General features: G+C 39.0%; 1 protein-coding gene across 7 annotated transcripts; it reads right to left on the bottom strand.

Annotated features, from left to right (window-relative positions):
- Positions 1-233: 233 nt before the first annotated feature.
- Positions 234-27,628, bottom strand: RNASET2 (ribonuclease T2). Of its 7 annotated transcripts, none has more exons than XM_065057614.1 (10): positions 27,359-27,628; positions 22,534-22,638; positions 19,949-20,015; positions 14,079-14,134; positions 13,106-13,163; positions 12,216-12,286; positions 8,081-8,194; positions 6,169-6,214; positions 5,885-5,959; positions 234-3,452 (listed from the first exon to the last, which is right to left on the bottom strand). In XM_065057614.1, the coding sequence occupies exons 2-10, from the start codon at positions 22,620-22,622 to the stop codon at positions 3,261-3,263; spliced, it is 768 nt and encodes a 255-aa protein (XP_064913686.1). In that variant the 5' UTR covers positions 22,623-22,638; positions 27,359-27,628; the 3' UTR covers positions 234-3,260. The 7 variants fall into 7 exon arrangements, with proteins under 7 accessions (XP_064913686.1, XP_005508662.2, XP_064913685.1 ...); XM_005508605.3 differs by lacking the exon at positions 27,359-27,628 and adding an exon at positions 27,133-27,278; XM_065057613.1 differs by lacking the exon at positions 27,359-27,628 and adding an exon at positions 27,024-27,182.

Raw genomic sequence — 27,628 nt, forward strand, 5'->3', positions numbered from 1 at the left:
GAGCCATTGCTGGAGAGAACATAAAGGGCTGGATTTGATCCTGATCTGAAGTAGTGTCATCATTCATTCATCTGCTCTCCTGGTTGCCCACATCCAGACATAGTCCTTAAAGCATCGCTTCAATGTATCACTTAAGACTTCTCTGCATAAAGACCAGTCAGGAGCTTTTAAAAGACATTTGCCTATTCAAGGAAGCTGGGAAGGTGAGATTGTCAAAAACCAAGCAATAGCAGTCATATATAATGTTTTATTGCTACTACTAATCAATTAATCATAGCAAATTAAAATATTTAATGTCTGATAATGTAGCCAAAATCAAAAGAATGTAGGTGTGGTTTTGTTAAGGCAAATGCAGTAGCACAGGTGTATCCCTTTAAGCAAGACCTCAAAGTCTGTAACATTATTTTTAGTCAACCTTGACTTAACATTCATCAGCCATTTTCTACTGGGCAGCATGTTGCTGCCCATTGTTCAGCATGCTGCTGCCTTTGCTGTCTCCCTCCCTTCCTCTCTTTTCAGATTACACCAGTTTTCTCATCAAAGTTTTAAAACTTATCAGCTCCCCCACACTTCTTGCATTTGAAAATGAGGCTGAAAAACACCTGGAAGCCACACTATCTACTCCACTGCAGCGGCTGGCTGTTTCTGACTCCTGTCTGCCTCCGCTGAGTCTCCCTCTGGCAAGAGCCAGCTTTGCCTTTGAGCCTCCACCGTGAAGGCTCTTAGTGTCTGTGGCACTTCTTGTAAAGTACGTATCTGCAGCTGTTGGCTTTGCTTAAATTAATGCATTACACTTGGACTGAAAGGAACTCATACAGTATACTTTGTTTCCCTAAGCATCACTTGGCATTATAAAAGAAAATATAATTTATAGTGCAATTAGAAAAAAAAAAAAAAAACAAACAAGCAGGCTATTGATTTGCGCTTCCATTAAGCATATGTCTGTGCAAGTCTCAAAGCCACCGCTGCTTCCAACTTTGAGCTTTTCTTCTAATTATGAAGAGGACCAAGGAAACAAAACAACTGCAGAGAAACAGGCAAACCCAACACTCACTCATTTGGCAGTACAGCACTGTGGATTTCACAGGATTTTTAAGAGTGCACCTACTCATCCAAGGTGGCAAAATTTATAGGGAGATTTTGGGAAACCCAATGCTCTAAACAAGGACTGTGTTCATTACCAAACTGGTGACTGAAAAGCACTGAGCAAGATGTCTGAGAGACATTGTGACAGTATTTACCAACCTCTGTTTCCACTTCCCTCACTGCTGATTAGCTTAACGAGCAAAAATATGGCACCGCGCTCAGAGCTTTGGAAGGGAGAACAAGCGACTTCACAGGACAAAAAAATCCAAACCATTAAAAAATTAGCACAATTTTGAGAAAAAGGTGAGTCTTACTTCTTTAAAAAAAAAAAAAGAAGTCTGATGGGAATTGTAAATTAACATTCATTCTAAGTTGTTTTCACGTAAGTAGTCCACCCAAAACCTATGCACCATCTAAGTACTATTTGAAAGAGCAGGAGAGAGAGTTTAAAAAAGTACGTGAGCCTTGGGCTGCTCCTTTGCAGAGAAATGTTTTCTTTAGGCTAAGACAATTTTTGTAATTACAAGGAAAAAAAAAAATTACTGATCTCAAAAAGATTCCACAAAAAGACAAGTACATTCTAGTCTTTTCATGCATTTTAATTCAGTCTCCCTACTTTTTCTTGCTTCGAAAAATATGGCAGAAATAGGGGAATGAAGAACTGTGATTCTTCTGGTCATGCCTCTGGTCGTGTTCAACATGAACTGAACATGCCATGGCTAGTATAAAAACACTATATCTGATTACCATTAATATTCTAGTATAGTATTAGTATATTCCCTGCCTTGGGAAAGAAGACAAATTTTGAAAGAGAAGCCCTTGCTCTACTGAAATACAGATACAACAGAGTGTAGATCATACTAATTTCTTAGCTGTGAAAATAAACACATATCTGAGATTCTAAGGAAAGGACTAGAAAACTGACAGCATTCTGGAATGGCAAGGTAACGCAGCCTTAAATGAAATGTAGTAGAGAATCAGGGAAAGTAAAAAATTAGAGTAAATGTGAATGGTTTCTAAACCCCAAAAGACATAACAAATTTGTTCCTCACACCACATTTCATGTTTTCACAGTAATATTATTCTAACAGATGGTTCTTTGAGCCATAATTGTCTTAATTTTTGAAAGTCAATTTGAGACGTATCAACACAGCACTGTGTAGAGGACATCATCCAAATTTGATCCCCTTTAGAAACATCCAGATTTGTGGCTATGTGCACTATTGCTAACATTTGTACTTTTCACTGAAAATCCTGTAGTATTACTGTTTCACCTATAAAAAGCTGTTTCTTTGAAGAAAGTGATTATGTGACAATCTCATTTTTAAATACAAGTGGAGTCACACTTGTGTGGTAATGCTAAATGTTCAAATACAACAAAAAAAATAGTAACATATTTCTAGGGCCTAGCATTTTCCTATACTAGCAAGTAAACTCTAAGATTGGTTGTTCTTCAAGACTGTATGCAGCTACTCTAACAATATCAAATAGGTAAGGCTACAAATACAGTCTTTCTGGGGTCCTTTTAGCAGAAGTACCAAAATCTGGTGAATGTTATTTCATTCACTAAGAAGTTATGCAAAAGTTGCCATCCTTGGTCCACCGTGATCTCTGAGTAAAGAAAGGTTTAATGCTTCAGAGGATGGGGCCTCTGTTCAACACTTCTGGAAAGCAATGGGTATTACTTCTGGGAAAGGACCCCCGGATGGCTCTCTCAGTTCTTTTTGTTTACAGTATTTTCTTCTCAAGAAATTGTCATCTTGTCTAACAGAGACAGGCATCCTTTCAAAACAAAGAATTACTTCATTTCCCTGACTTGCTGGCCAAAACCAGTGTTTTAAGTGGCAAACCTAGCTGCAAGTGAAACTAAAAAGTCACAGTTCTCCTTTGAACGTTGATTCAAACTATAAGCATGCCAAAAAGTCCAGACAAAACTGTAAATCACATATCGATGCAATAATTCAATACTTCAGCCTGTCTATTTAATATTACAATGAGGACCATTCTTCTTGAATGGCAAAAGAAGTGTGTTTTCCAGCAGAAATCTTCACAGCATGCCTGTAATACACAGAGCTTTGTCATATTCCTAAGTCGAAACTGCCTTCCAAGGTATAATGTTTAAGGGTTTTTTTTTTTTTGCTGCTATTTAAAAAATTTTTCAAACTCTTATGACTTCATTTGTGATCCTGGACCTCTGAAGGATAATATGTTGGGAGGGTATCACTGCAGATAGACAACTCCTTGGTTCCAAGCTTCATAGCATGCTGCACTGGGTCAGATTCACCCTTCAGCGTCGTGCAGTTTCTCAGCTGAAATTCTTTGGTGAAGCAGAATTCAATCTGACCAATTGTTTGTGCTTTTTCACCCTAGAAACATGAGGGAAGAGATCAGAAGAAAATAAGGCAATATATCTGAAGAACTGATATAGCTATAGAATACAGTAGTGTTTATTTGTATATTTGCCACTTAAAAAATATGAAGGAGACGGGTACCAGAGGCATCCATTCTGAACACCTTACAGCACGTACTTTAGGGAGCAAGCAGACAAAGAAACACATTCTAACAATGTAATTCAGTAACAATTTGGGGAATCTGCCCAAATACTAAGTTTCATTATGGAATGCTGTGATACAGATTATTTTAGCATATACCAAATCTGCACAGTACACAGAAGCTGTTCACCTTAATGACGAGCACTGGCTGAACTCTGTGAATATTGACAGGTATGTGTGACCCGAAAGCACCTTTCACCAACTCTTTTGCAGTAGGACAAGAACTGAGGGAAAGAAAATTCTTGAAAAAGGAGAAAAGGAATTTGGTTTTATAATAGCTTTTACTGAAAAGAATACAGAAGTAAGCTGTCAAAAGTAGCAAAAATGTCACTTTCACACTACAGGACAAACTAGGAAGAAAAATATTGGCCATGAATACGGCAGGCAGGCATGGAAGCCTTTCATGTGGGTAAGAACATTATACAAATATTTCCCAAAATGCTCAGGTGTGACGAAGTGCACATGGAAAAACAATGGGTTTGAAACCACTAAACGGGACAAAAATACATGTACAGGACAGAAGTAACTGTGGTGGAGTTCAGTTGGTTGTTTTGGTTTTTTTTGACTCATCTTTTGGTTTGGTTTTTGGTCCTTTTTTTTTTTTTTTTCAGTTTTTTTTTTTTTTTGTATTTTTTATTTCAAAGAACTCTAAGAACACAGCAAGAATGTAATATGTTTTAAGCAGCAAAGTATCCCCATAATGCACTTCAGGCATCAACGAGGCTTTGAGTAACTGGGGTGTACTTTTTCCTTTCTATTAGCTTCAGCCGTTAAGCACAGGAGACTCAAGCTGTATATTAATTTCACCTAATTTGAGCAGCATCCCAATTGTACTAAAAGCAATAGCAGAACTACAGCAAACAGAGCCAGAAGTTGGGGTTTGTGTTAGCTCTGTACTTCTTCAACATGAAGAGGTGGGTGAGTGTGCAACCCACATTCAACTCATATTCCCTTGTTGCTTATAGTAATGTAAAAACATTTCAAAAATAATTGTAACCTAGAATTCTTTTTCACATGAAGAAACATCTGAGTATAAAAACCTCAGAGCACTACTAAAGCAAATGAGCTGATAACACACAAACTATTAAACTCCAACAGCAACTGTATCTTGGCAAGTTTTCATAAAATTGTCATCTGTGTATGGGCAATAACTCCGTCAAGTGTTTTGTAACAAACCACTTTTATCAAGCTGAGATAATAAGGAACCACTAGTAAGAGGGAAAGCTATCTTGTGGCTTTCTTTTTTTGGTTTATTTTTGAATAAAAGCAGAGTAACCTAGCTGAAAAAGGAAAACCAGCTATGCAGCCTACCCATGTAATTGTTTAGAACACTACGGTGACCTGTATTTTATGCTATAACACACCATCTCTGTGCACCACATTCTTTATTGCATCATGATTCACAGTACAATTGTTGGCAAGGAAAAACTGAAAGAAATGGAGATTTTAGACACTGTTGGCTCAAAATGAAAGACTATAGTTATCTTGAACCACAGTGGAGCTCAAAATGCCTTTCTGTACCTCTTTAGGTAGGGGGTTTTGAGAACAACCTTAGAGACAAGCCTCTGAGCTGCTGTATTTCTGAAGGATTCTGTCCACTGAGTAACTTCATGCAGAACACACAGGCTGTGCCCAGTGAAGAGAAGATGGCTGTTGACAGGCAGTACCCTTGTCAAGGCCAACAGTCACCGGCTCCATTCAGCTCACTCTCCTTTGCTCTAGCAATTTGCTATATAGCAATTAAGCTTTGGCAGAAGCAGGGAAAAGTACTCAGCTACAGCAATGCCTTGGTGTGGTGGTTGCAGCATTCATGCAAGAGATGCAGGTCCAAATCTTTTAACACAAAGAGACCTTTAAAACCCAGTGCTCCCACTTTCTAGATAAGTGTAATAACAGTAAAGTTATTAGGTATAAAATGGACACCGCCCCCACTAGCAATATTTCTGCATTAAGTAAAGGCTGTGGCAATAGTAACTAACATAAGCTGAACTTAGTAGTGCCAGTGTGTTAACAATGTTTTTATGAACTCAGCTCCAAGAACTGAGCAAAATCTAATCTGCAAAGAGCTGTATACACAAGGAATACCCAGACCTAAGTTTCACCATGCTGAAGATTTTTCACTCTACTTTCGCTTTTGTTTTTTGATTAAAAAAGTGCTCTTTTTGAATTTTTTTGTTTGGTTGATATTTTGTTCGTATTTCGATTTTTTGGGGCTAGGGAATGTGTGTTTGTTGTGGGGTTTTTACCTCTTCTGGAAGAAGACACTGGATCTTTGGTGTTACGCCATAAAATTTTGTAAGAGCTTCCTTTATGTCAGTCATCTGAAAAATTAAAAAGCTTACATAAATTGGTAAGTCACTAGCAAACGTTCCAACAGCTCCCACACTTAAGTTCACTAAAACTTTTACATAAAGCACAACCTTAAGAACTAGACAATGAGAGAGAGATCACTTATTCTCTAGAAATTACTTAACTCTTGCTGAAAAAAAGTACATGCACATGATTTGTTTTATAAAAGACTGCCACTTACCCGGTAATAGGAACTGCTTGGTTTTATCCCAGCTTTCAGGAGACAGCTGAAACAAAGATCAAACATTTTTCCATGTTTTCTATATGCAGGCATAACTGCATAATCATTAGTTAAACTGACAGTAAGAACCTGGCAAGCATTACAGCAATGGGGAGCAAGGGAAACTTGTCTTCCATCCTCAGCCAGGCTTAGGAGAAGTTCCCTTTTTCTGAAAGGCCACTTCCCATCTAGCTCAGCAGGGTCAGGAAGAACCCTTTCCCACGCCTTAAGAGCAGATGGGGGAGCTGAGTCTTTAGAGTCTTCCTGAGGGAAGGCCACACTTCTAAGCTGACAACAAGACTCAGGACCCAAGAGGTGCTGAGTCTCTTAAGTCCCCATTTCTTCTGTAAGGAGTGGGAATGTTCAGCATCTTGCAGGATTTAATCCACAAGTGCTAATTACGCTCAGCCATTCTGAGGTCAGGTTCTGCACAGGGGAGATGAAACCCAGTTGACTAAATGTCCAGCTGTTTGTCATAGTCAATTGAGACTCAATATAAAGAAGTCAATAAAATAGATGATGTTCTGTCATTCTTACAGAAGCCTGCATAATGTCCTCTTTTTAATAATTTCCTTTTGGGAAACAATCTTTTAATCACTAAGTACTTTTTCTCATTCAAGTATAAATGAAGTACAATGAGAACATTATCCGTCTTAATTCTTTTCAGTAAAGATTAATTTAATTATGTTCATTTTTACAATGGAGATTATGCTCTGAGCAATTAATTTCAATGTGTTTCAGTCTCTATTCTTTTTCAGTGTTACACACACTGATATAGAGTCACATAATGGGTCACTGTGCCATCTGTAAGATGTTTTGGTTACACCATCACAGTTACTTAGGCAATTGACTTATCAGACATTATTAATTTTAACACTACATATGACATGTGGGACTGTATCTTGAAAAATCTGACTAAGTTTTACAAGACACCTACAGAAATAGGAAGTGGGATGGGAGAATGACCTATTTCCTTTGTGCATACGCGAAGTGAATGAGACTTCATTGCTTGGGCAAGACACTCATAGAACATAAAAATAAAAAAAAAATCCTGTTCTTTTTATATGTGTTTCTAGATACCAAAGAATTTATTTTCTCTCTCAGATACTGTTGTCTTATACAGGGAGATGTTTCATGGTCAACAAATCTGAGTCAAACATTCACACCATGTGCTGATCAGGAAAGGACTCTGACCTTCTGGCCTTCACCTGCAGCCAGCATGTGTACACACAGTGCTCAGACAAGCCACAACATTCCCAACATGATCCTGTATCTGGAAAGGCCAGGGCTTTGGAACCATGAGGAGGAATTGGCCCCTAGGACAAAGCAAATGTGTCACATCGGGGTTGTCTGAATGGACAACAGAGAGTTGCCTCCAGTGACTGAACACCATCCTTCAGGAAATCTTTTCTTGCTGTTTCCTCTCAGCCTCTTCCCAGGATGTCCTGCACAATTATGCCTGACCTTGTCCTTTTCTCTGAGCAGAGCACTGTTTTTTTTTTTTTTATAAAAAACTAGTGTCTGTGCTTCCGTATGACTTAGAAGGTTGGGGGTTTTCGTCACTTGATTTAGAAGTTTAAAGGTACTACAGCTTTTGGTAGGGAGATATAGCTGATACAGCTTCTCCAAATTTACTGGCTCACATTGTATAAAATGATGCTGTGAAGAATACTGCTGGCTTACCAGACTCTGAAGTGACAAGACATGCTTCTCAGAGTAGACAGCCCTTCTGAACTCCAGTACTAAAGCTAATTTATACTAATATTAATTTCCCCTCTGCCATCAGATTTTTAGACTTTTATTTTTAGGCTAGATTTGAAACTCTGAGAAACTGTTCGAATTAAGAGGCAGACCACCAAGTTAATTTATGTACCTGTTAAGATCAATGTGCTTGTAGAGTTCTAAAGCTTTACCAAAGTATTTCTTCTGAGAATTAAGAGCCTGAAGTGTGGTTGCACAAGTGCCATGTTTGTCCCACTCATGTTTCCTATAGGATGAAAGCAAAATTTAAGTTTTAGAAAACATTATTTTCATATATATATGCTGTACAAGCTAGCCAATATACTTGAACGAAGTATCTTAAAGTCTACATGTGTGAAGTAGAACAACACACTCAAATAATATTGCACATGCAAAAAGCAAAACCAAGAAAGATCATTCCCACCATTTCAAGTACAGCAACAGCTATAGGTTTTTTTTCATTTACCAAGAGATTTTGGACATATCAGGAGAGTAATGAATGACAACTTTCCTTCAGAGAGTATATGCATACATGTGTGTAAAATTAATGGTAAGCATTGTCTGTGTCTTTTAAAGGTTTCAGTAGTACTTGTATTTAAATGTCCTGCTGTTTCCAGAAAGAAGGCAGAAACAGACGGCCAAAGATCTGGTAGTGCTTAAGAAAAGTATTCTTCCTAATATGGAACTGCCATTGGAGTGGTTTGATTCAGTTCACACTGATCACAGGGCCCAGGCAATGGGGCTGTGGGGATCCCAAGTGAAAATACACCAAGCTACCCACAGACAGTGCCCACGCACCATCAGCTGCAGCAAGCCAAGAATACACCAGGCCCAAGTTTTTTAATCAGTCCTGTGAGTTTCCAGAATGGAGAACTCCTTTAAAGTCACTACAAAACAATTACTGAAACTTTAAGATGACACTCTTGATAGTGCTACTTGGTTTTGCAGCAGAGCCACATGAAAAAAAAAATAAAATGACGCAGACACAGCTAATCCTGACCATTCAGCACAGGCATATGAAACTTCACCTTCACCTCTTCCATTTAAATGCAAACTGAAGCAGTTAGGGAATAATGGAGCTGCGGGTACCAGGGAAAAAACAGAAACTGTTTGGAAATCAAAAGAATTAATGCCTCAGTGTTATTCACTGAGACACATTATCCTTCACCTAGACCACAATAAGACAAGGTAATTCCACTTGAGCCTCAGCTCACAGCTGGGTTGCATGGGGATACAGAACACAGCTGCCTGTTTTGATCAATGCCACCCATCCTTCTGCACCTCCCATACCCAGCACACATGCTGCTTGTCAAGAACTTTGATGAACATTTTTTCCTCCTTGTAGGACACAAGTACTTTGTCAGGCACACAGGAGTGGGGCTTACAGCACTAGATTGGGTTCCACTATACAACTTGTCCTTCACCATCTTCTCTATGGTGTTATGAATAAATGTTACCCTTGCAACCCTCAAAGCTAAGTCCCACAAATGAAGTCTTAAGGGGCTGCAGAAATGCAAAGGAAGGAGACTGGTACAACACAGCCATGTGGAAAGAAAGCTGAACCTGAAAGAGATTTTGCTTCCTGTTAAATACAACAAGGACAGAGTTCCCCCAACCACAAAATCACACAGATGTCACTGTGGGGGACTACAGTGGGTCCGTGGATTCCCCGATGGAGGGCATGGGAACAGAAATTAGCCTTGAAGATATTAAGGCCTACCCGTGAGAAAGATGGGAGTAAAGCAGTATCCAGAGATATTAAGGCGTACCCGTAAGAGAGAAGGGAGGAGAAGAGTAACGTTGATGATAGCCAAATTAGCCAATGAGATGTTACTGCTGTAACTTGTAACCAATAGCAAAGAGACACATGAATTGGTAAAACTATATAAAAATGCACTTGTGACAATAAATGGCATTTACTACTTTCATCCTGGAAGAATTTGGTCTATGTCATTTGTCCGTCTCAACCGCGACATGTCACAGACAACATCAGGAGCATATCAGGTGGGTTCAAGGATTATAGAAACCACCCAGCTTGAAAACTAGCTTATTATTAGGGTAGGAACAAAGAAGGTCTGTAAAGCACAGCTGCGGGTGCTGCCCACAAAATACAGAAGATTAGGGACACCCAGCTGTCCCACAGACCAAACCCTGGTTCCTTCTGTATCACATATATAAACTGATCCTGAAGGGAAGTATCTTTGTCTAGAAATTTCTATTTGGTGCAAAACATTAACTACTGTAAAAGGGATGGTTTCAGTTAATAAATGTTGAGATACAAAGCATCCATAATCCTTTGTCCTGTACTAAGGCGGTCTATCCTGTCCAATTCAAGCTCTTGGGTGGCAATTGTCACAGTTCCTAAGTTAATAAGGTGAGCAGAGATATGCAGTTATCTTTACAGAAGCACCTGCAGTCATGCTAAAATTACCAGGAAGATTCCTTATCTGTCCTTTTAAGCCAGGGCCACAATTAGAGGTAAAACCAGGAAGAAACATAATAGACATCAATAGTAATCTAGGAAAAACCCCAATGCAATATTCTATATGCATTTTGTTTGTCACTGCTCAGACTCTTTAACCAATTAAGATGCCTTTAGGCTACAACAATGAAAACTGTAAATAGTCAGTTTTACTTTCAAATTCTTATTTCTGCTGTATCAGGATTTTACAATATAGGGATTTATTTTTTTCAAATTTTGAAGTACAGTATTTTAACTAAAGGGAGACATACAACAGGATCTTACTGGCTTTCAGTTGGCTTAAAACTTTGCATTTACAAAATTTGCAGTTAGACCTGCCAGTTACAGTGCACTTGTCAACTCACTGAAAGGGAGTGAATTACTCTGTCAATCAAAATATTAGTTACAGTGTTATACCCTGACTTTTGTATTGCTTTTACAATATTTCCAGTTATATTTCCAGGTACTGAAAAAAGTCCTATTTCTTAGGCTTGAACTAAAAGGGAAAAAGTTTTGATCATATCTGTTCGTACCTGCTGCCTACCAAAATACCTGTTAGTAGGTAAGGATTGGTATGCACCTTTTTTTATGAACAGGTATGTGGTCAAGGTATGGCAGGTGCTAGATTTGCAACGTATTTTTCTTATTCTAATTCCAAGTACAGTTTTCAGGTGGCATAAATTGTGCTACCACAGAAAGAAGCAGTCATGCTCTCCCTGGCACAGCACAAAAAGAGAGGAGTAGAAGGTGGAAGAAGTGAGAACCACCACTTTGGACAATTGAAGTTTAGGTTGCCATCAGACACTTGTAGAACCGGTTTAAGACTCTGAGGACAAGCATCTTCTGTATAGCAAGGACAAGACTAAAAGAGATGTGCATTCCCTTCAAAGCTTTTCCTTAGTGGCACAGGGAGGAAACAGTCATCCAATCCAAAGGAAAACTTACGGGCACTTATAGTTGACATGTCTTTAAATGTCATAGCCTCTGGCTATGTCCTCTGCTTCCTACCTGGTGTTACCACTTTCACTGAAGATCTGGAGGAACAAACTGCATATTCATAACTTGGCTGATGCAACTCAGGGCTCAGCAAATCAATTTGAATGGCCACTGATTTTAGCTAAAAATAATGCACTTGAACTGAAGCCTGTGCAAACTCTTTGGTCCACCTATCTGATTATTCAGAAGCAAAGAGAAAAATGGAGAAGGAAGAGAGTACTGTTGTCAGGAGAGATCAAAATCTCCTTTCCTTTCCCAGAAGCCAAGTAGATTGATATCTAAAATCCCCAGATCTAATTTTAGGCTGTTAGGAAAATAAGTAAAAAGAGAGAATTCTGCAGAGAAGTGGCTAGGATGACCGAATGCATCCTATTTTTCCATTTTTTCCTCTGTGAGAAAGCTCAAAAGGGACAGCCCCTGACAGCCAGCAACACAGTGAATCTAGTGAGGAAACGAGGCCTGCGAGTGGCTCTTGCAGTAAGCTGTGACATCCTGGGAGTGCTGCTGATATTCAGATTTCATGTGTCAACAGCAGCTGCTTCTCCTCCCTGGGGCAAAGGGAGGACACACACTCTCCCTCTCTCTTTCAGCAAGTTTCATTTCTCCAAAACCTCTGCCTCGCTTCAACAGCTGCATTTGGCAGGTGTTCTAACAAGAAAACAGATTTATTTTGTGAGACTGACAAGGTACACTGCTTTCAATGGCCTCCTAGACACTGCTTCTCAGGCACAACATCTCACCTGAGGAATCACTAACTCAGATTTTTAATAAAGCAATATCCAAAATACTACTTAGGTTTTTTTGTACTCACCAGAATTGAGTGCGATTCAGAGATGAATGAAGGACATCAGGCCAATAGTGTCTCATGTCTGACATAAGATCCTAAAAATACCACAATTAATAAATGCACCTACAGGGGCGAAAAGCTATTTCTTACACAATCTACATACATTGATACACTTTCTAGAACAGAAGCCTCATCTTTAAACATCCCCAACTGAAACATTTACTCACAGAAAAAGGTCTCTTTCCCCGATATTCTGAAAATGCTGTTGTCAGAGGTAATAGGTGGGTACAACTATCTAAATATCAATGTACCAATACCGCCTCAAAGTAAGATTTTCTTTCAACTGTCCCTGCAGAAGTGGTTAAATCATGCAGCTTTCCATATCTGCTGGTTCAAGCCTTCTATACTCATTTACAACACATTTGAATGAAATAAGGAAAAATTTTTAATTGAAAATAATAATAATAATAATAATAATAATAATAATAATAATAATAATAATAATAATAATGGACTAATGGCCTGGGAGAAAACACAGAAAAACCTACTCTGAGCTCTTTTACTTTCAGTGTTCTGGTTTTGCAGTAGAAAATGGAAGAGAGAACATGGACTGACTGTAACTTCTTTTTCACAGGCACTTTTTGCCCCTGTGGCTTTTTTAAGGAGGATGTGGCTGAATGTGCCAAACCACGTACTAACAAAATCATGCAGTAACAGCTGCTAATGATCACAAGCACTGCAGCTTCAAGTAGCACCAGAAACACCTAATGAATTTGTGGGGTTCTTAAAAGAACATACCACTCAGCAAACTTTAATATTGATACATTATAAACTACAGATTTTGTGTATAGCATGTGCAAAAGTAATTGCACTCAGCTCTGATTGGTACAACCGTTTTTGTTTTAAATAAATACCTTAATCTCGGTGACATTGAAATGCCACGTCCTGTTACACTCTTCACCTTTGTCAGGCCTAGGGAAGCAAAATTAGAGTGAAAAAAAAACATCTCCTAACTCACTAATGCTAACTAACAGCACCTATTTTGTATCATTAGTCTGAATTTTAAATATGCAATATTATAGCTAGAGGATTTATTTAAAAATGCAAGTAACTCATCAACATCTACAGCATTTTATAAGTAAAAACTCAAGACATTAATTATGGCCAAAACATTTCCAATGCAGAGGCCCTTCGTTAAGCCCTCCAGTCCTTTCCACTCTCTGTGAAAGACATACTGGGGGAGTAAATTATATGGAAGGGTCTTGCATATGATCTCACTAATGACACTGACCTCCTGAACCACTGCACCAGGTGATGATTCTGCAAGTATCACCAAGACAGTCACTGGAAATGTAGACATAATGCTGCTCCAGGATGCACAGCTTAGCAAACTCCTGTACTGAATTTTTCCCTGCATTTGTCAGGAAAACCTTTGAATTGCTACCACTAGCACCAATTCCAGTGAACTGATGCCTTTGAAGCAAGTAAGTTTTTCCTGTACTTTTGCAATATTTGTGCTGAGTTAAGATCCTTAAAGCCACAAGCAATCACATGACATTAAAAAACTCTGTGTACTCAGGGACAAAAAAGGAGAGGCAATTACACTTCCCTTTCTGTTTGAGAACATAACTGATCTTATAGGGAGATTTATAAATAAAATGCTCATGTAGCAAGAAGATTTCAGGAGTTCAGTGAGTCATGAGATACAGAAGTGTATTTCAGTTTTATAACAAACCATAGGGTTTGCATTTCCAACAAAATGAGGGCTTTCATTTCAAGGAATCATAAAAACAAACAGATTAAGCCCTTAAAGGAAGGCACTAAACATCCTGCTACAGAGCTCGATTTTCCGTTCCAGGCTGAAATACAATTATTCTATGACCATACCACAGTCCATGGATTGTCCAGTAGTCTGGAGGGTCTTGACAATCATTAGCACTCATCTGTGGGGAAAAAAAAAAAAAAAAATACAGAGCATTTGTTATATGGGTCCAGGTATAATGGTTTAGAGGAAAACATAAAAGCTCATTCACTGGTAGTCCAAGGTTCTAGTGAGACATGAGAAGTTTTGCTTGCCCAAATCAGAAACTGGTGAACTGCAGTTACTTGAAGCTGTCATGTATTATGCCACCTAGCAGAGATCAATTGGCATTATAATTTTGAAGCAGATCAAGTGACTATCAGGGGGTATCTTGAACAGGCAGTGTAAAAAGAAGACAACAGGTTATGAGGTAACACAAAGTAACCTGACCCATGCTAAATGAATGGAGCTAAATATGCATTTATCATATTCCAAGTGGCAGCTCTCTTTTTCTCAGCATCAGATTGTTTCAAGGAGTATAAAGCCACTAAAGCAAAAACCATCAAAATAATCTATAGTATGAGACAAGAACACAATCATCTTTAAGGATCCAGGAGTAGTTTTGTTGTTGTATTAAAAGGGAAAAATACAAAGAGATGCAATAGGTTATTTATTCCAAGTAAAATTGTTAGAATATATATTTTTAAATATTTTGACTTGAGATACAAGGGAATGGAGAGAAGAAGAAAAACTATACACATTCCTACAACAACAACAAAAAAGCCTACAGTCAAAACTTTTGATAGTGCAAGAGAAATAGTCTACACAATTATTGCTGGGAGCAGAGTACATATTCCTGAAGAAAACAGAAAAAAATCCATATTCGCAAATCACAGAATACTATTACTGTATTTTCCCTGATTATTCTGCTTAATAATTATGGCTCTCTTTAATACACACTTTTCGCCATTAAATAACAAGCTCCTCAGACTTTCTTTCTCCATAATAATAGCTTTCCTTTACGGTTCTGCATCCAGTCTTAATTATGCCAGCATGCCTTTATGGGATGCTAGAGCAAGAGTAAATCATAGACAAGAGCAGAGAGAGAGCTTTAATCCCACTAATTGCCTTTCATGTGCCAGAGGCCAGTGGCAGCAAAACTGCAAACTCTGCAAGGCTTTCTAGTTCTCTGCCCATTTCCTTCCTCTCCTCTCTTGCCACCAATAATAGAAGCAATTAAACCCAGCAACAGCTTTTTTTCCTGAAGGGAATATTTTCAACAAACACACACTGCAAACACCTAAACAATATTGCTCCTGTCATGGCACAAGCTTTGTAGAGCTGAAAGGGTTCAGCTATCTACCTGAACTACAGCAAATGAATAGCCAGCAGCTAATGCATCATCCCCTGGAAAACAATCTGATAACTAACCTGCCTGCTCAACCAAAGGCAATCAAAACAGTGGAACTGTGCTCCTTACTCAATCTTTCATTGCAGCTCTCAGACACAAGAAAAGAAAGCCCAGAGTCGTTCAAATTTGGGATCAGTTCTCCCCTATCATGGCACTAACCTTATGAGCAGTTTCTTCTACACATTTCATCAGGCTCTCGGTGTTTTGCAGCGTGCTGGCACAAATGCGAGTTCAATGGAACCTGTAACGCATTAGCGCACTCCGTGCATGCTATGGCCAGCTTCATCCATCCTCTGATTTAGTTCTAGCCATAGTATTTTTCCAATGTCGATTTTAAATCAATATCATAAAATGAGCAAACACTAGCCTGAGAAGCTGGGTACCCCTGCTGCCTCTGCAAAAACACTTGTCAGCCTTCCTGTTTGTCATATACTGATTGCTGGAGGATTAATTCAACCTCAGGCAACCTTGACTTGAAACACTTACAAATGCTTTTTTGTAAGTAGGCATTGCAACCCAGAAAGCCTTCTATATCTCTATTAATTTGAAAAAATTACATTGTTTTCTCACATTTTAAAGCAATCTGATAATCAAACCAATCCAAATTAACCACACATGATCTACATCACTGAGAAAAGCACCACTGAACCTTTACAGTGCCCACCATGCTGAGATAGGAGCATGTTTTTAACAGCGATACATGGGACAAACAGAGCTGCTAGAAGCATGGGAGCTCTTTTACCTCTGACATGCTGAAAGTGAAACGCCATCTAACTGTCACAGAAGCATCACCTGCAGAGCTGCCCACGTTACAAATCCCCTGGTGCAGCAGCTTGTGCATAGGAGAGAGCAGTGCTACTAGATCACACAGATATACCCCAAGTTTAAATAAAAAGTCAGCTCCAATTTAATCCTTCTCTCCCTTTCAACCACAATGATTAAGTAGGCCATCTGTTTAATTCATATAAAATTTCAATGTTCTTTTTTAAAAATATATAACAACTGTGGAGAGTGTTCACCTCTTCAGTTTCTCTCTCCCAAATCGTCTGCAATTATTCCTTTCTCCTTCCCCCTATGCTCTGGGGTAAAACCAATCAATGAATGAAACAAATTTATAAGGCTGCTGAAAAAATCTGGGAGGAGGGAAATAAAATAAATTTACTTGTTGAACACCTCTCTAGCTTGAGCTGATAAGCTAAAACCTTTCATGTGTTTATTCTTACAGAAGACCCACAAAACCATCTAAATCAGACCTTATTCACAGAGAAGTTAGAGGCATAGATTAAGAGTTATGAGTTACATGGGCATTTAGGAAACAACTTTATCTTGTTCCAAAATAGCATATGTCAAGAGATGAACTCACTTTGACACACCTGGCTTAACATACAAACAAAGAAATAAAGGCATCCCTTTATCTAAGGAACTTTCTGATCTAATGCTAGATCATAATAGCGTACTGCCCTCACCTAAGTCACTTGAATTCCTTCTGTATTATGTGACTACTTCTATTTTTACCAAAAGAAAAAAAGTGTTTCTATTACTCCTTTAAGCCTTTGCTATGAAATTATTGCAAAAGCCTGAAATTAGGAAAACCTTTTATCTCATATTAAAAAAAATAAAAAAAAAGACCTGTTGCTTAACACCATATTCAAACTTCAATTCAGGTTGCCCTGTTCGTCAGCCTATTCTGTTGTCCTTTCTTCAATTCTTTTATTTGATCAGCATGTATGTGCAGTAAAAGGCAGATCACAGCAGTGTTTAGTACCCATTTCTTTATCATCCTTCCCATTCTCAACAGAGAAGGAACTGAACAGCCTACCAACTTGTATCAGGTTTTCCCCCTTTCACAAGGAAACACCCACAGAAGACTATCTTTTTGCAATCTTAGTATTGCAAAAACTGCAGTGATATTTCCCTTTTTAAGTTCCTGAAATAAAGATCTTCACAACTCCATAAAAAGGGAGGGGGAAAGTCTCTCTTCTTGCCCTTAAGTTGCTCTTATTTCCACCTAACAGAACACACATAAATTTGTGACCAGAAAGTTAAAGTGTGACATGAATCAGCCATATTAAGTTCAATAAATTGCACTGCAGGAAAAATTTATTATGGGAACATTAATATAATCACTTGAGGTCTGTGAATTTAGCTTTGATATCTTTGCAGAAGACAGTCGCTGTAGGTCAATTATACAGCACCGGAATTTCTAATCACATGATGAAGAAAAACATCTCTCTTCCTCCTTCAGCCTTTCACTGCAGAAGCCAGTAGTTAAGCCATGGGGTTATTACTGCTTCCATGGTACTCACTGGTTTATTTCAATAAGTTAGTTTAGAAGGTATGATTACAAAACACTTCCCAGTTTAATTGTGCTGATCACTATCAGTATTAAAAAGCACCAGCTCAACACATACAGTTGAAAGCACAGGAAGGGCTGGGAGATGTGTATTCTCAAATTTCTGGCATGCTGAACTGTGCCCACTACATTTTAACAAAGGCCCTTCAGGCCTTCAAAAGCCTGAAAAAAGTTTTGCACATAGATATGCAAATTAAGATGTAGGTCATCCACACACCTATCAAGAACACAGCATGTAGCAAAGTAGCCTATTAATATAATCAGGTTCCTTTACATAGGAAGCATAAGGACTTGCACAAAGTAGTGTCTCAAACGTTTTTTTACATAAATGATATAATAAGATTTGCAGTTTCATTCACCTAGTTATTTTTCCTTTCAACATCATATCCACAGATTTAAACTGAAGAATGACATCAAAAACATTTCCTCATTGAAATAACATAGCAATCATATATAAATACACTGAACATGAAGAAGATTCTAAAAAAAGCCCACAGCTGAATTTGGGAACTCTTCTTACACCAAAACTAGCAAAAAGAAAGCTGTTACGGGAGTACAGTTGAGATTCTGTTTCTTCATATCACTCAGTAATGTGAAACTGGGCAAAGAGTCACTTAATGTGATTTTTAGTTTCACTTTTTCTTTACTCCTTTGGAATGCTTCTTTCCACATCTTAATACAGAAGATCACAAGTTTAAGAAGGCCTACATTTTCTGATGCTTAGTATCATCAATTATTCATTACAATTTCACTGTAAGTTTATAAAGGTTATTTAAGGTAATAATTAAGGCTATAAATGTAATTTGTTAGTTTACTGCCAGTTTCACTGCCCTGGAATTAAGAGTAGTAGCCGGTATGAATATACAGTAGGAAAACTGGTTGGTAGGGCTTTTTTGTTTGGTTGGTTTGTGTGTCTGTGTTTTTGGTTTTGTTTTGGTTTGTTTTTTTAATTGTTTGCAACTCATACATGTAAGCAGGGGTTTGCATGGCTGCTGACTATGAACACCCGCTCCTGCCAAGCACTACAAACTCCTGAACACCAACATCTCTGCTTGAAGTCACTCACAGTGATGTTTGCTCCACAGAAAATCAGACACAAATTGCATCAAATCTACCCTTATTTCCCTTCAAAATCAGGCAAATGAATAAAAAACATAACTGTTGCCACTCTTTGGTCTCAGTTCATCAACCACACCCGAGTTTTGTTACTGATACTTCCCCTCCGCATTTAACTAATGTGAAGTACATCTACATTTCCTCAAAAATCAGGCAGTATGTGACTTTTGCTGCTACTGCTTTTATATGCATTTCCAGAAAAAAAAGTAATGAGAAATACAAAAAGTACCTAAAGCATACAAAAAAGATACTGTAATATTGTAACCAGAATTGGGACCTTTCTGGCTCCAAAGACATTTGCCTGAAACTGAAGCTTCTGTATTACCCACAGATTTCTTTATCCTTGTGTCCGTGAATCTGATCACATGTTCCATTTTGAAGTATATAATATTTTTAACTTGGCTGTATATGAAGAGGCCTTCAAGTATTTTCAGCACAAGAAAAACGTTCTACTTATCAGATGGTAGTAAGTATTTAATAGCAAAACAGGCATAAGTTGTACATCACTTAGCTGTGCTTTTGACAGGCATATGTTGGAAGTTGGGGTTCAGTTGTGGTTCCCACCCCTAAAACCAGAAATGCTCAGAGATACCTGCCATAAAAGCTTTATGGCTCTCTTTTTTCTGACTGAAACCATATTTGATGACTTGTTAAAACATTGGTGCCAACATTACAAAGCTAAAATCTGTTGTGCAGCAGATGTTGAAGTACTAATCTGCTGTCTTCAATCAGACAAGGCAGGCAAGTCTCCTTACAGTCTGGTGAAAGTCTAGGATTAAATTTACAACTAACAAGATGTCAGAAAATATATAACAAGCAATTAAGGGTTAGTGTGCAGTATGTTCTACACTGACTATTATATCTGTAACACACCACAACCCTGTCTTGTTTACTGCTACTCTGGAGCGCAGGGAAGAGGCAAGAATTGCACTAAGCTCAGCAAAAGCCTTTACAAAGATATAAGGGCATTGGCAAGATTAAATGCTTGATGGGCTTTGTTCATTGTTTTAAAACATTTATTGTCCAAGGCTACTTTTGTCAGGATAAAAGATAAAAAAAACCCACAAAAATCTCACCTTGCATACAGTCACTGGCCAGTGATGAGCAAGAAACAGCTTCTTCCAGGTATGAGGCTGGTTGTCACTGAAGAAAGACAGACAAATCTATTTTTCCTCAGGCAATTTAAAAAGAGCAACACCTTCAGCCAGCAGCACAATGCTTACTGATACAACACATTGATTTTAGAGCTGGTGGTTGTTTATAGCTTCTATCACAGTACTTGAGAACTCCACACACAGCAGGACCAAACTAACAACTCACATAGAAATAACATATTTAGAAACCTGCCAATACCTCCCCTATTGTTAAACAAACACAATTCCTGGCATCCTATCTCCATATGCTTTCCATTTCTTAAATATGGAAGAAACATGTTCTGGTTTATGTTTAGGATAGCGCTTGCTAGCAAGCTTTTACAACAATAATTAAAAAACAAAATCTTTGTTTAGGATGTTAAGAATCTTCTAATTCTACCTGATGGGTATATTAACTGAAAAGAAAATATACAACATTCTTGAAACTGTAATTACTCTTCTAAAAAGAAAGACTACAACCAACCACAAGCAGTGTAGTTGACACTGCAGGAGATGCAATTTGATCTTCCAAGCGTCTCCAACAATTTAGAATAAAAAGTAAAAAACATAAATCTCAAAAATGCTGATTTTATCATTTTACAGACATGTAATTCAAACACTATTTTTTAAAATGCTTACTATAAATTAAGTCATTTGTAAACATTTAATAAGTAAACTGTGACATAGTTTTAAGGTTACCTAAGGAAGAACTAAAAAAGGAATATTCCATATTTTATAAAACCACCTGTGTTTCAAAGTCTTAGAATAAAGAGATCTATAACTAACAGAGGGATCAGTCCTATCTTTTTCCTGTGCAGAGGAGAAAAATAAAAGCTTAACAAATTTGTTCAAAAGGTGTTTGAAGCCTATACCACGTCTTTGACACTTCTACAGAGGCATTTTCCAACAATTTGGAACGGGCTTGCTCTGGATAAACTAGAAGGAGATAAAAAAACTGTTGGTTCAGACACTATAGCAGATATGTTTAGCTATTAAGCAACTGCATTGAGTAAATAAATAGAACAGCAAGTGGGAAAACCTAATAAAAAGAAACAGAACCGTAAATTGTTCCAACTGACACCACTGTACGTAGTACTGTCAAAATAAATTGTTATTCTCTGGAAGCTAATAGCCACATGTCCTTTGTTACTGCTTGCCAGAGGTTATATTAAAAAAATACATGAGAAGGCTAATTCTTCTCAACTTGAGGAAGTACGGATACTCCCATGTTACACCACTTCCCAGTTTTTCCTCTAGTTTTGCTAGTTTGCAATGGCCACATTTTCTCTTAAACATTCACCTCTCTCTGTGGTTTTAAAATAATTTAGCAGAATACCTCTGGTACAGATCAGGCATAGCCACAGTGAAAACTATTAACAGTTCTATCTGGTCTTTACTGCTGCTGTGGAAACCTGAATAGAAGAACTGCCCAATATTGTAAAGCAGTTAGATTCCTTGCTTAAAAACAAACAAACAAGCCCACTTTGCTTAGAAAAATACCATCTTTCATCTGTATCTGAAAGAGAAGCTGAACTTCTGCAACAACAATCATGCCAAAACAAGTTCTCCTAAAACACACTTTTTGGCTAAGGACAGGTCAGAAAATTTTGCTTATTAAATACAGCAAGTTTTAGAAACTTCAACTCAGAACTGGAATCCAAGGAAAGCCATTTTCAATACCTATTCTGAAGTACCCCTTTTTGGATCTGAGTTACCCTGCCCTGTGCAGTTGGGCACTGTGCCTCTAGAGCTGCCTCCACTGCCAAGACAACCAATGCACAGCCCAAGACCTGGGGGCTCCAGAGAAGCTGCAATGTAGCCATTATATGAAGTTCAGCACTGAACTGAGCACCCTTAACAATCCTCTTGCCAAAACACTGAAAGGAAGGAGAAAACTTTATTTCCTAATATAATGCAATCAGAATTTATGCCTTTACCACAGAAGGGCGTGATTTGGGGTATGGGTTGGTCCCATGGCCCATTGGTATTCAAACCCAGATTTTGCCAAGGGCAGCAACCACCAAAAGGCCACGTGGCACTGATCCAGCCCCAGTCGGGATTCTATAGGAAAGGGAATTTGAAATTATTTGAGCTGAGAAAATATCAAGGGGAAAAAAAAAAAAAAGGTATAAAAAAAGGTACACAGTGTTAATGGTGCAGCTCATGCCATAGGGATGATGCCAGTTTTTTTGTTGTAGATCCCAGAATTATTTCTGATTTTTGTAATTACTGCATCAAAAGTCTAAATGATTCATTTAAAGCAAGACTGCAAAGTTTTTAAGTGCAATGAATGTAAGTTTTCCCCTTTTTTTCATGCTGTCATATTAATCAATGGAAAGCTTTTCTTAAGCATGACCTCCACTCCTGTTAATGTAGATGCCTCATTTTACCAACCACCTCAGGGAAGAATAACATATTAAAAATAGTACATAATAAAATAAGAAAATGTACACTCATTAGAAGTTAAACTATTATGCTCTGCATGTAAGAAATAACTGTCAGAGATTTCTTTTTAAAGCATCACTTACCCTTGAGAGAATTCATCTGAAATACACCAGCAACATAATGCCATAGAAAACCAGCCCAGAATCCAGTACTGCAGCTTCACAGGCTTCATTTTGTTAATCAAAGAGCTGTAAAAAGGTGTCAAAAGAAGAAATCTGTTACTTATCCAATGTACTAAATTACAAGTGTTAAAATGCAGAAAAACACAACTATCTCAAAACCAGCAGCTAATATCAGCTCCAGACTAGATTTACAACTGTGGGTAAAATGAGGATCTCTTTCTCAGCTGTGTCTGATTCCACAGCTTGTATGCTAATTTTCATAAACTAAAGGCAACAAGGATGAGATGACTGTTTCTTTTTTTTTCTTTACTTGCACACAGTCCCAACAGAGCCACTCTCCAATAAACACATGAACTTTCTATACAGCCATACCTTATGTACTGTAACACTCTACTTGTGTTCAGTTTAAGTGCTCAAAGTGATTAATTAAAGAAACTTTGAGCTTAACACGGAATATTCATATTGGATTCACCAAGGCTGATATTAGAAACTCACTGGAAGTGAATTATGATGTCCAAGGATGAAATTCTCTGTAAATGCCAGCTGACTACTAAACTGACATTAAAAAAAATAGCTGCTAAAACCAGATTAGTTTCTGTTCTTGTTATAAACCTGTGACTGCCTCTACAAAACCATGCACAGTCTGGCTACTACCCCGTGAACCCTACAAAGCAAGGGAGAGAAATAAAACAAATCAACTTAACTTTCACCAACAGGACTTCCAGTTGGCACAGGTCAAAAAACCTCAGCTGCTTCCTGTACCCACCAGCCACACCACAGCTTTTCAAACAGTACCTCCTAGATGCCAGAAATAGATGCACAGGCATGTATTTACATGCAATTATTAATGCCTCACTAAACCTACTTTCCAACATTCTCACTTTGAGAACCCTAAAACAAGCACTGCAAGTAGAGGCGCTGCATGTAACCTGTGTGCCTCTTCTAAGATCACTCACTACACAAGTCATGTCCTTTTCTCTGTGAAGGTTTTAGAATTAATCCTTTCTTACAACAGCCTGTTTTGAGACCAGCAAAGACACTGCTGATTCAGCCACAAAGGCTAACTTCAGCAAATTCAGTGCCATTCTGATCTATAGCTCATTATAAACAAGAGCCCACTTTCCCACCACCATGGGGTGGCTCTGGGCCCAGCTCGCAGCCCCTCCAGAAACTGTACCCCCAGTCCCACAAACGTGACGGCAGAGCTGACGTACACAGGAGGTAGCCTCCCAGCCGCAAAACCCGTCAAAATTTCTAAACTGGTGAGAGGTTTGGGCAACAACAGTAACAGTTAACCAGCTACATTTATCGCAGGGTTTTGCTGAGTTGTGAAGAAACTGTAGGCTTTAAGCTATTCTTCTATTTCGTATGTTAATGTCTCCCTAATTCATAATGGATATATTCCCAAGGTAAACAGCTTGGCCTAACAGAAGATATTACTTGGTTGGCAACTGTTAATTTTCTGATCTTGCTCCTTAAAAAAGGCCTCAAGCATTTTCACTCACAAGGCAAGATGAGCACAAAAAATTTCAAATAATTTGGAGCGTGCTACTTGTACACAAAAGCAATTGATAATGTAGAACAAATCCTTATCAAAAGCTAGCTAAAGCAAGATGTGCATCTTCAGTATTAAAGAAATTGATATTTTCACGTAACATACAAAACATAAAAATCACAAATAAATAATAAACTGTTGGGCACCAAATTACCCCAGGAGTTCTGCCTTATAGATGTGCTTATGATTTGTCTACTGTTGTTTTCAACTGAGAACCAAACAAGCAAGACTTCATTTTTCTGCAATGATATACTATCTACCCAAGATAAAACACTGAGATGTAAGAAGTCTTAATGTAAGATCCTTCCCTACCTGTAAAAAGCACATTATTCCAGAGAGGACAAAGTACCACTTAGGAGATAATAATGTCACACATCACCAAAAAAAAAGGCTATACTGTACAAGGGTCTGGAAAAAAAAAATCTCTAAAGGATATAGGTTATGGAAGGAAAATAAGCCAGGAAGCATTACGGTATTTATTTTGCAAACTGGTATGGCTTAAGATGACAGGCAAAAAGAAACAGTTCTTTTCTAGTGACTAAGTTGCAAAAAACCATAAAGGCAATTATCTCTCATTCTCAATGGACTCCTACATTTGATCGAATAATGACCAGAGACTGAGGGAGGCTGCAAAAAATGCTCCGACTGGAACAGTGTAATGTACTGATTTATTCTGTATATTGCTTTGCACCATGGAACCAGGACATAGGGACAACAGAGACAAGGAGTAGATCTAAAAGCCCCCGATCTGCAACAAATTACATTTTTTCCACTGATAAACAATACATAAACTCTCTCTAAGATCTAGATTAGAAGCCAAAATTGCAGCTATCATGGCACTGTAATGACAGACTCAGGGATTTACTCAAGCTGACCTTTAATTCATCTGTGACACTGATGGTGGGAGGTGAAAAGTGCATCAGTCTCACCTGAAAAGCATCCCAGTGATGCACATTTGAGAAAATACACGTCCAAATTAAAACTGCATTAACAACTAAGATATATGAAACACATGTAATTTTAATTTAAAAATGCTTCCATTTACTAAAAATTACACTGGATTACTAATTCTACAAATATGAGAAAGAAGATATTAACAAATTTTACACCAATTGTACTCCAGTAAGAAGAAACAGGAATTTAATATTATGAAAGTTGGTTATAAATAAAGTCATTTGTTCCAAAAGACTTCATCATGAAGAAAACTTACATGAAACCAGTACAGATACATAATAATTACTTGAAACTAGGCTATCAACTCATTCTCACAGACAAAATTCCAAAGAATACAAATAGCTTTGGGATGACTCTTGGTTTACTATACCTGGATACAAATGCACAACACATGTGTGTCTCAGTAACCAAGTCAGGACAAGGTCCCTTTCAGCTGTGTTAAGACAGTTCAATGTTGGTATCAAAACTACTTGCCCAGGCTTATCAAGCACTACAGAGAACTTGTAAAAAATAGTGATGTAATCTTTAACACATTTACTATTATTTGAATTCTAATGTACCATCTTGAGAGGGCTGCTGACATAGCACATGCTTCTTTTGGACACTAGCAATTAGTTAACTGTATTTTACTGCCTTATTTTAATTTTTTGCTTTTAACAACTAGCTTCACTAATAAACCTCACACATATATAAATTTATATAAAATTTCCTGGCTTACATTTTAGTTCATAGGCTAGGAGAACAGAAAGAGGGTGCAGAACAGCACTTAAACATTAGCGAGAGGACTCCCACCGCTACCAGCACAGCCTACACACACTTAAGTGTTAGCAACAATAGCCAGAGATGAGAATTTGGGCAGCCGGCCTGGCATCTAAAAGCACAAAAAAACCAAACACCCAGGTTTAGGTGCCATCTCACACAAAGCAGTGCACACTACCTCTGCCACAACGAGTTAGACAGCCAAGTTACAAAACCGTGCGCCAGAAGGATTAGTTTAATTCATAACAATGTTCTTAGCTTCAGCAACTTATATCTCCACAGCCCGCTCCCAGCTAACCCATTCCTCTCATGCCTGAGTGCTGAATAAACTACAAAAAGGACCTTCAAGATTTTCAGATGCAATACTCACGTCCACTGACACAGCAAGTTTTTTAGCTGAGCTTTCTCACAACTTCTCTCACAAGTACAACTCAAAGCAGACCTTGCCCAGCAGCGGTTTTAGGGAAAGTCTGGCAGGAGCTCGGTGCTGTGCTCCAAGCTGTCCTTGCACTGCTTTCCTGGGGAAGTCTTGGGCAAGGCAGCACCTCGCTTTCCTCACACACACCCCACTGTGCTGCTCTACTTTTAGCACAGTGTTGTAAGATTTAACTTCCTAACAACGTAAGTTGCTTGCTCCACATACACAATCATCACAGTATATTACAAGGGTATTTTTATAAATCATAAAGAATGCAACAGAGCAGAGAACCTAAGTGGAATGCCTGTAAATCACAAGAGGATGCAAAAGCTGATGACAGGCGTACAAACTGTAAACAGAGTTTTTCCAGCTCTGAGAAATGCTGCAATTTGTTTGGCTGACTTTTGATTTGCTTCACGGGGAATTTAAGGCATAACAAATGAAAACGATGCTATTTGAGCCTTTACCAGTCCTGCAAATCCCACCTAGCTTTGTGCAAGGCAGGAATCTCACTGGAGGCAACAGGCAACAAAGCTTAACACAGAAACACCTCAGACGGGCCGAGCGCTGGCTTCCTGCGCGGCAGCTGCCAGCGCAGCTCAGCCACCGGCGGGTCAGGAGGTGGAAGAGGGAACAGCCGGGACGCGGGAGCAGAGACTTTCAGACCTGACCTCCACTGCCCTGGACTCGAGACCTCGCCCCAACTCAGCCCGCCGCTGCTGGACCCGACCGGGCCCGGCCCGGCACCCGCCGGCCCCGCGTTACCTTCCGCCCACTCCTCCCAGCCTGTCCCACAGGAGTTCCCCCGCCGCCCGGGCCCCTCTCCAGGGCTGGGCGCAGCACCGAGCAGCGACAGGCTCCCAGCAGACCTGACCTCGCACAGCCCCCGCCTCGGAGGAACCTGCGGGCGGGCAGGAGGGGCGGAGCAGCGTCGTGACCCAGAGCGGCAGGGCCGCCTTTCCGCAAGGTTGTAAGGCGCCGGTCCCGCCTCCCTCCGGTAGTGGCTGCGCGGCGGTGTCCCGCGGCCTGCCCGGCGCCTCGCTGCTGCCACGGATCCCCTGCCCCGTGGGCTCGGGGGGCGACGGCGCTCCTCGGCTTACCCCTAGTCGAGGCCGGACGCCGCTGGAGACACGTTCCCCCGGGGAGCAGGCCCGGGTGTGCGGGGTTAAGGCAGAAACGCTGGGTGACCGCAGAGGAAACCATTGACGTGCGTGTTTTGCTCATCCTAATGATTTGGTTGGTTCTTCTTTAGCATACTGTAGGTTTAAATTACTTGGAATTCCTGTTGAAAACTTGTGCAGCACAGAGGTCTTCAGGAGCGCAATAAGGACAGTCCATATTTTAAGTAACCTATTCAAATAGGAGACTAT

This window comes from Columba livia, chromosome 3 (genome assembly GCF_036013475.1).
Source record: "Columba livia isolate bColLiv1 breed racing homer chromosome 3, bColLiv1.pat.W.v2, whole genome shotgun sequence".
In the NCBI taxonomy this organism is placed as follows: Eukaryota; Metazoa; Chordata; class Aves; order Columbiformes; family Columbidae; genus Columba; species Columba livia.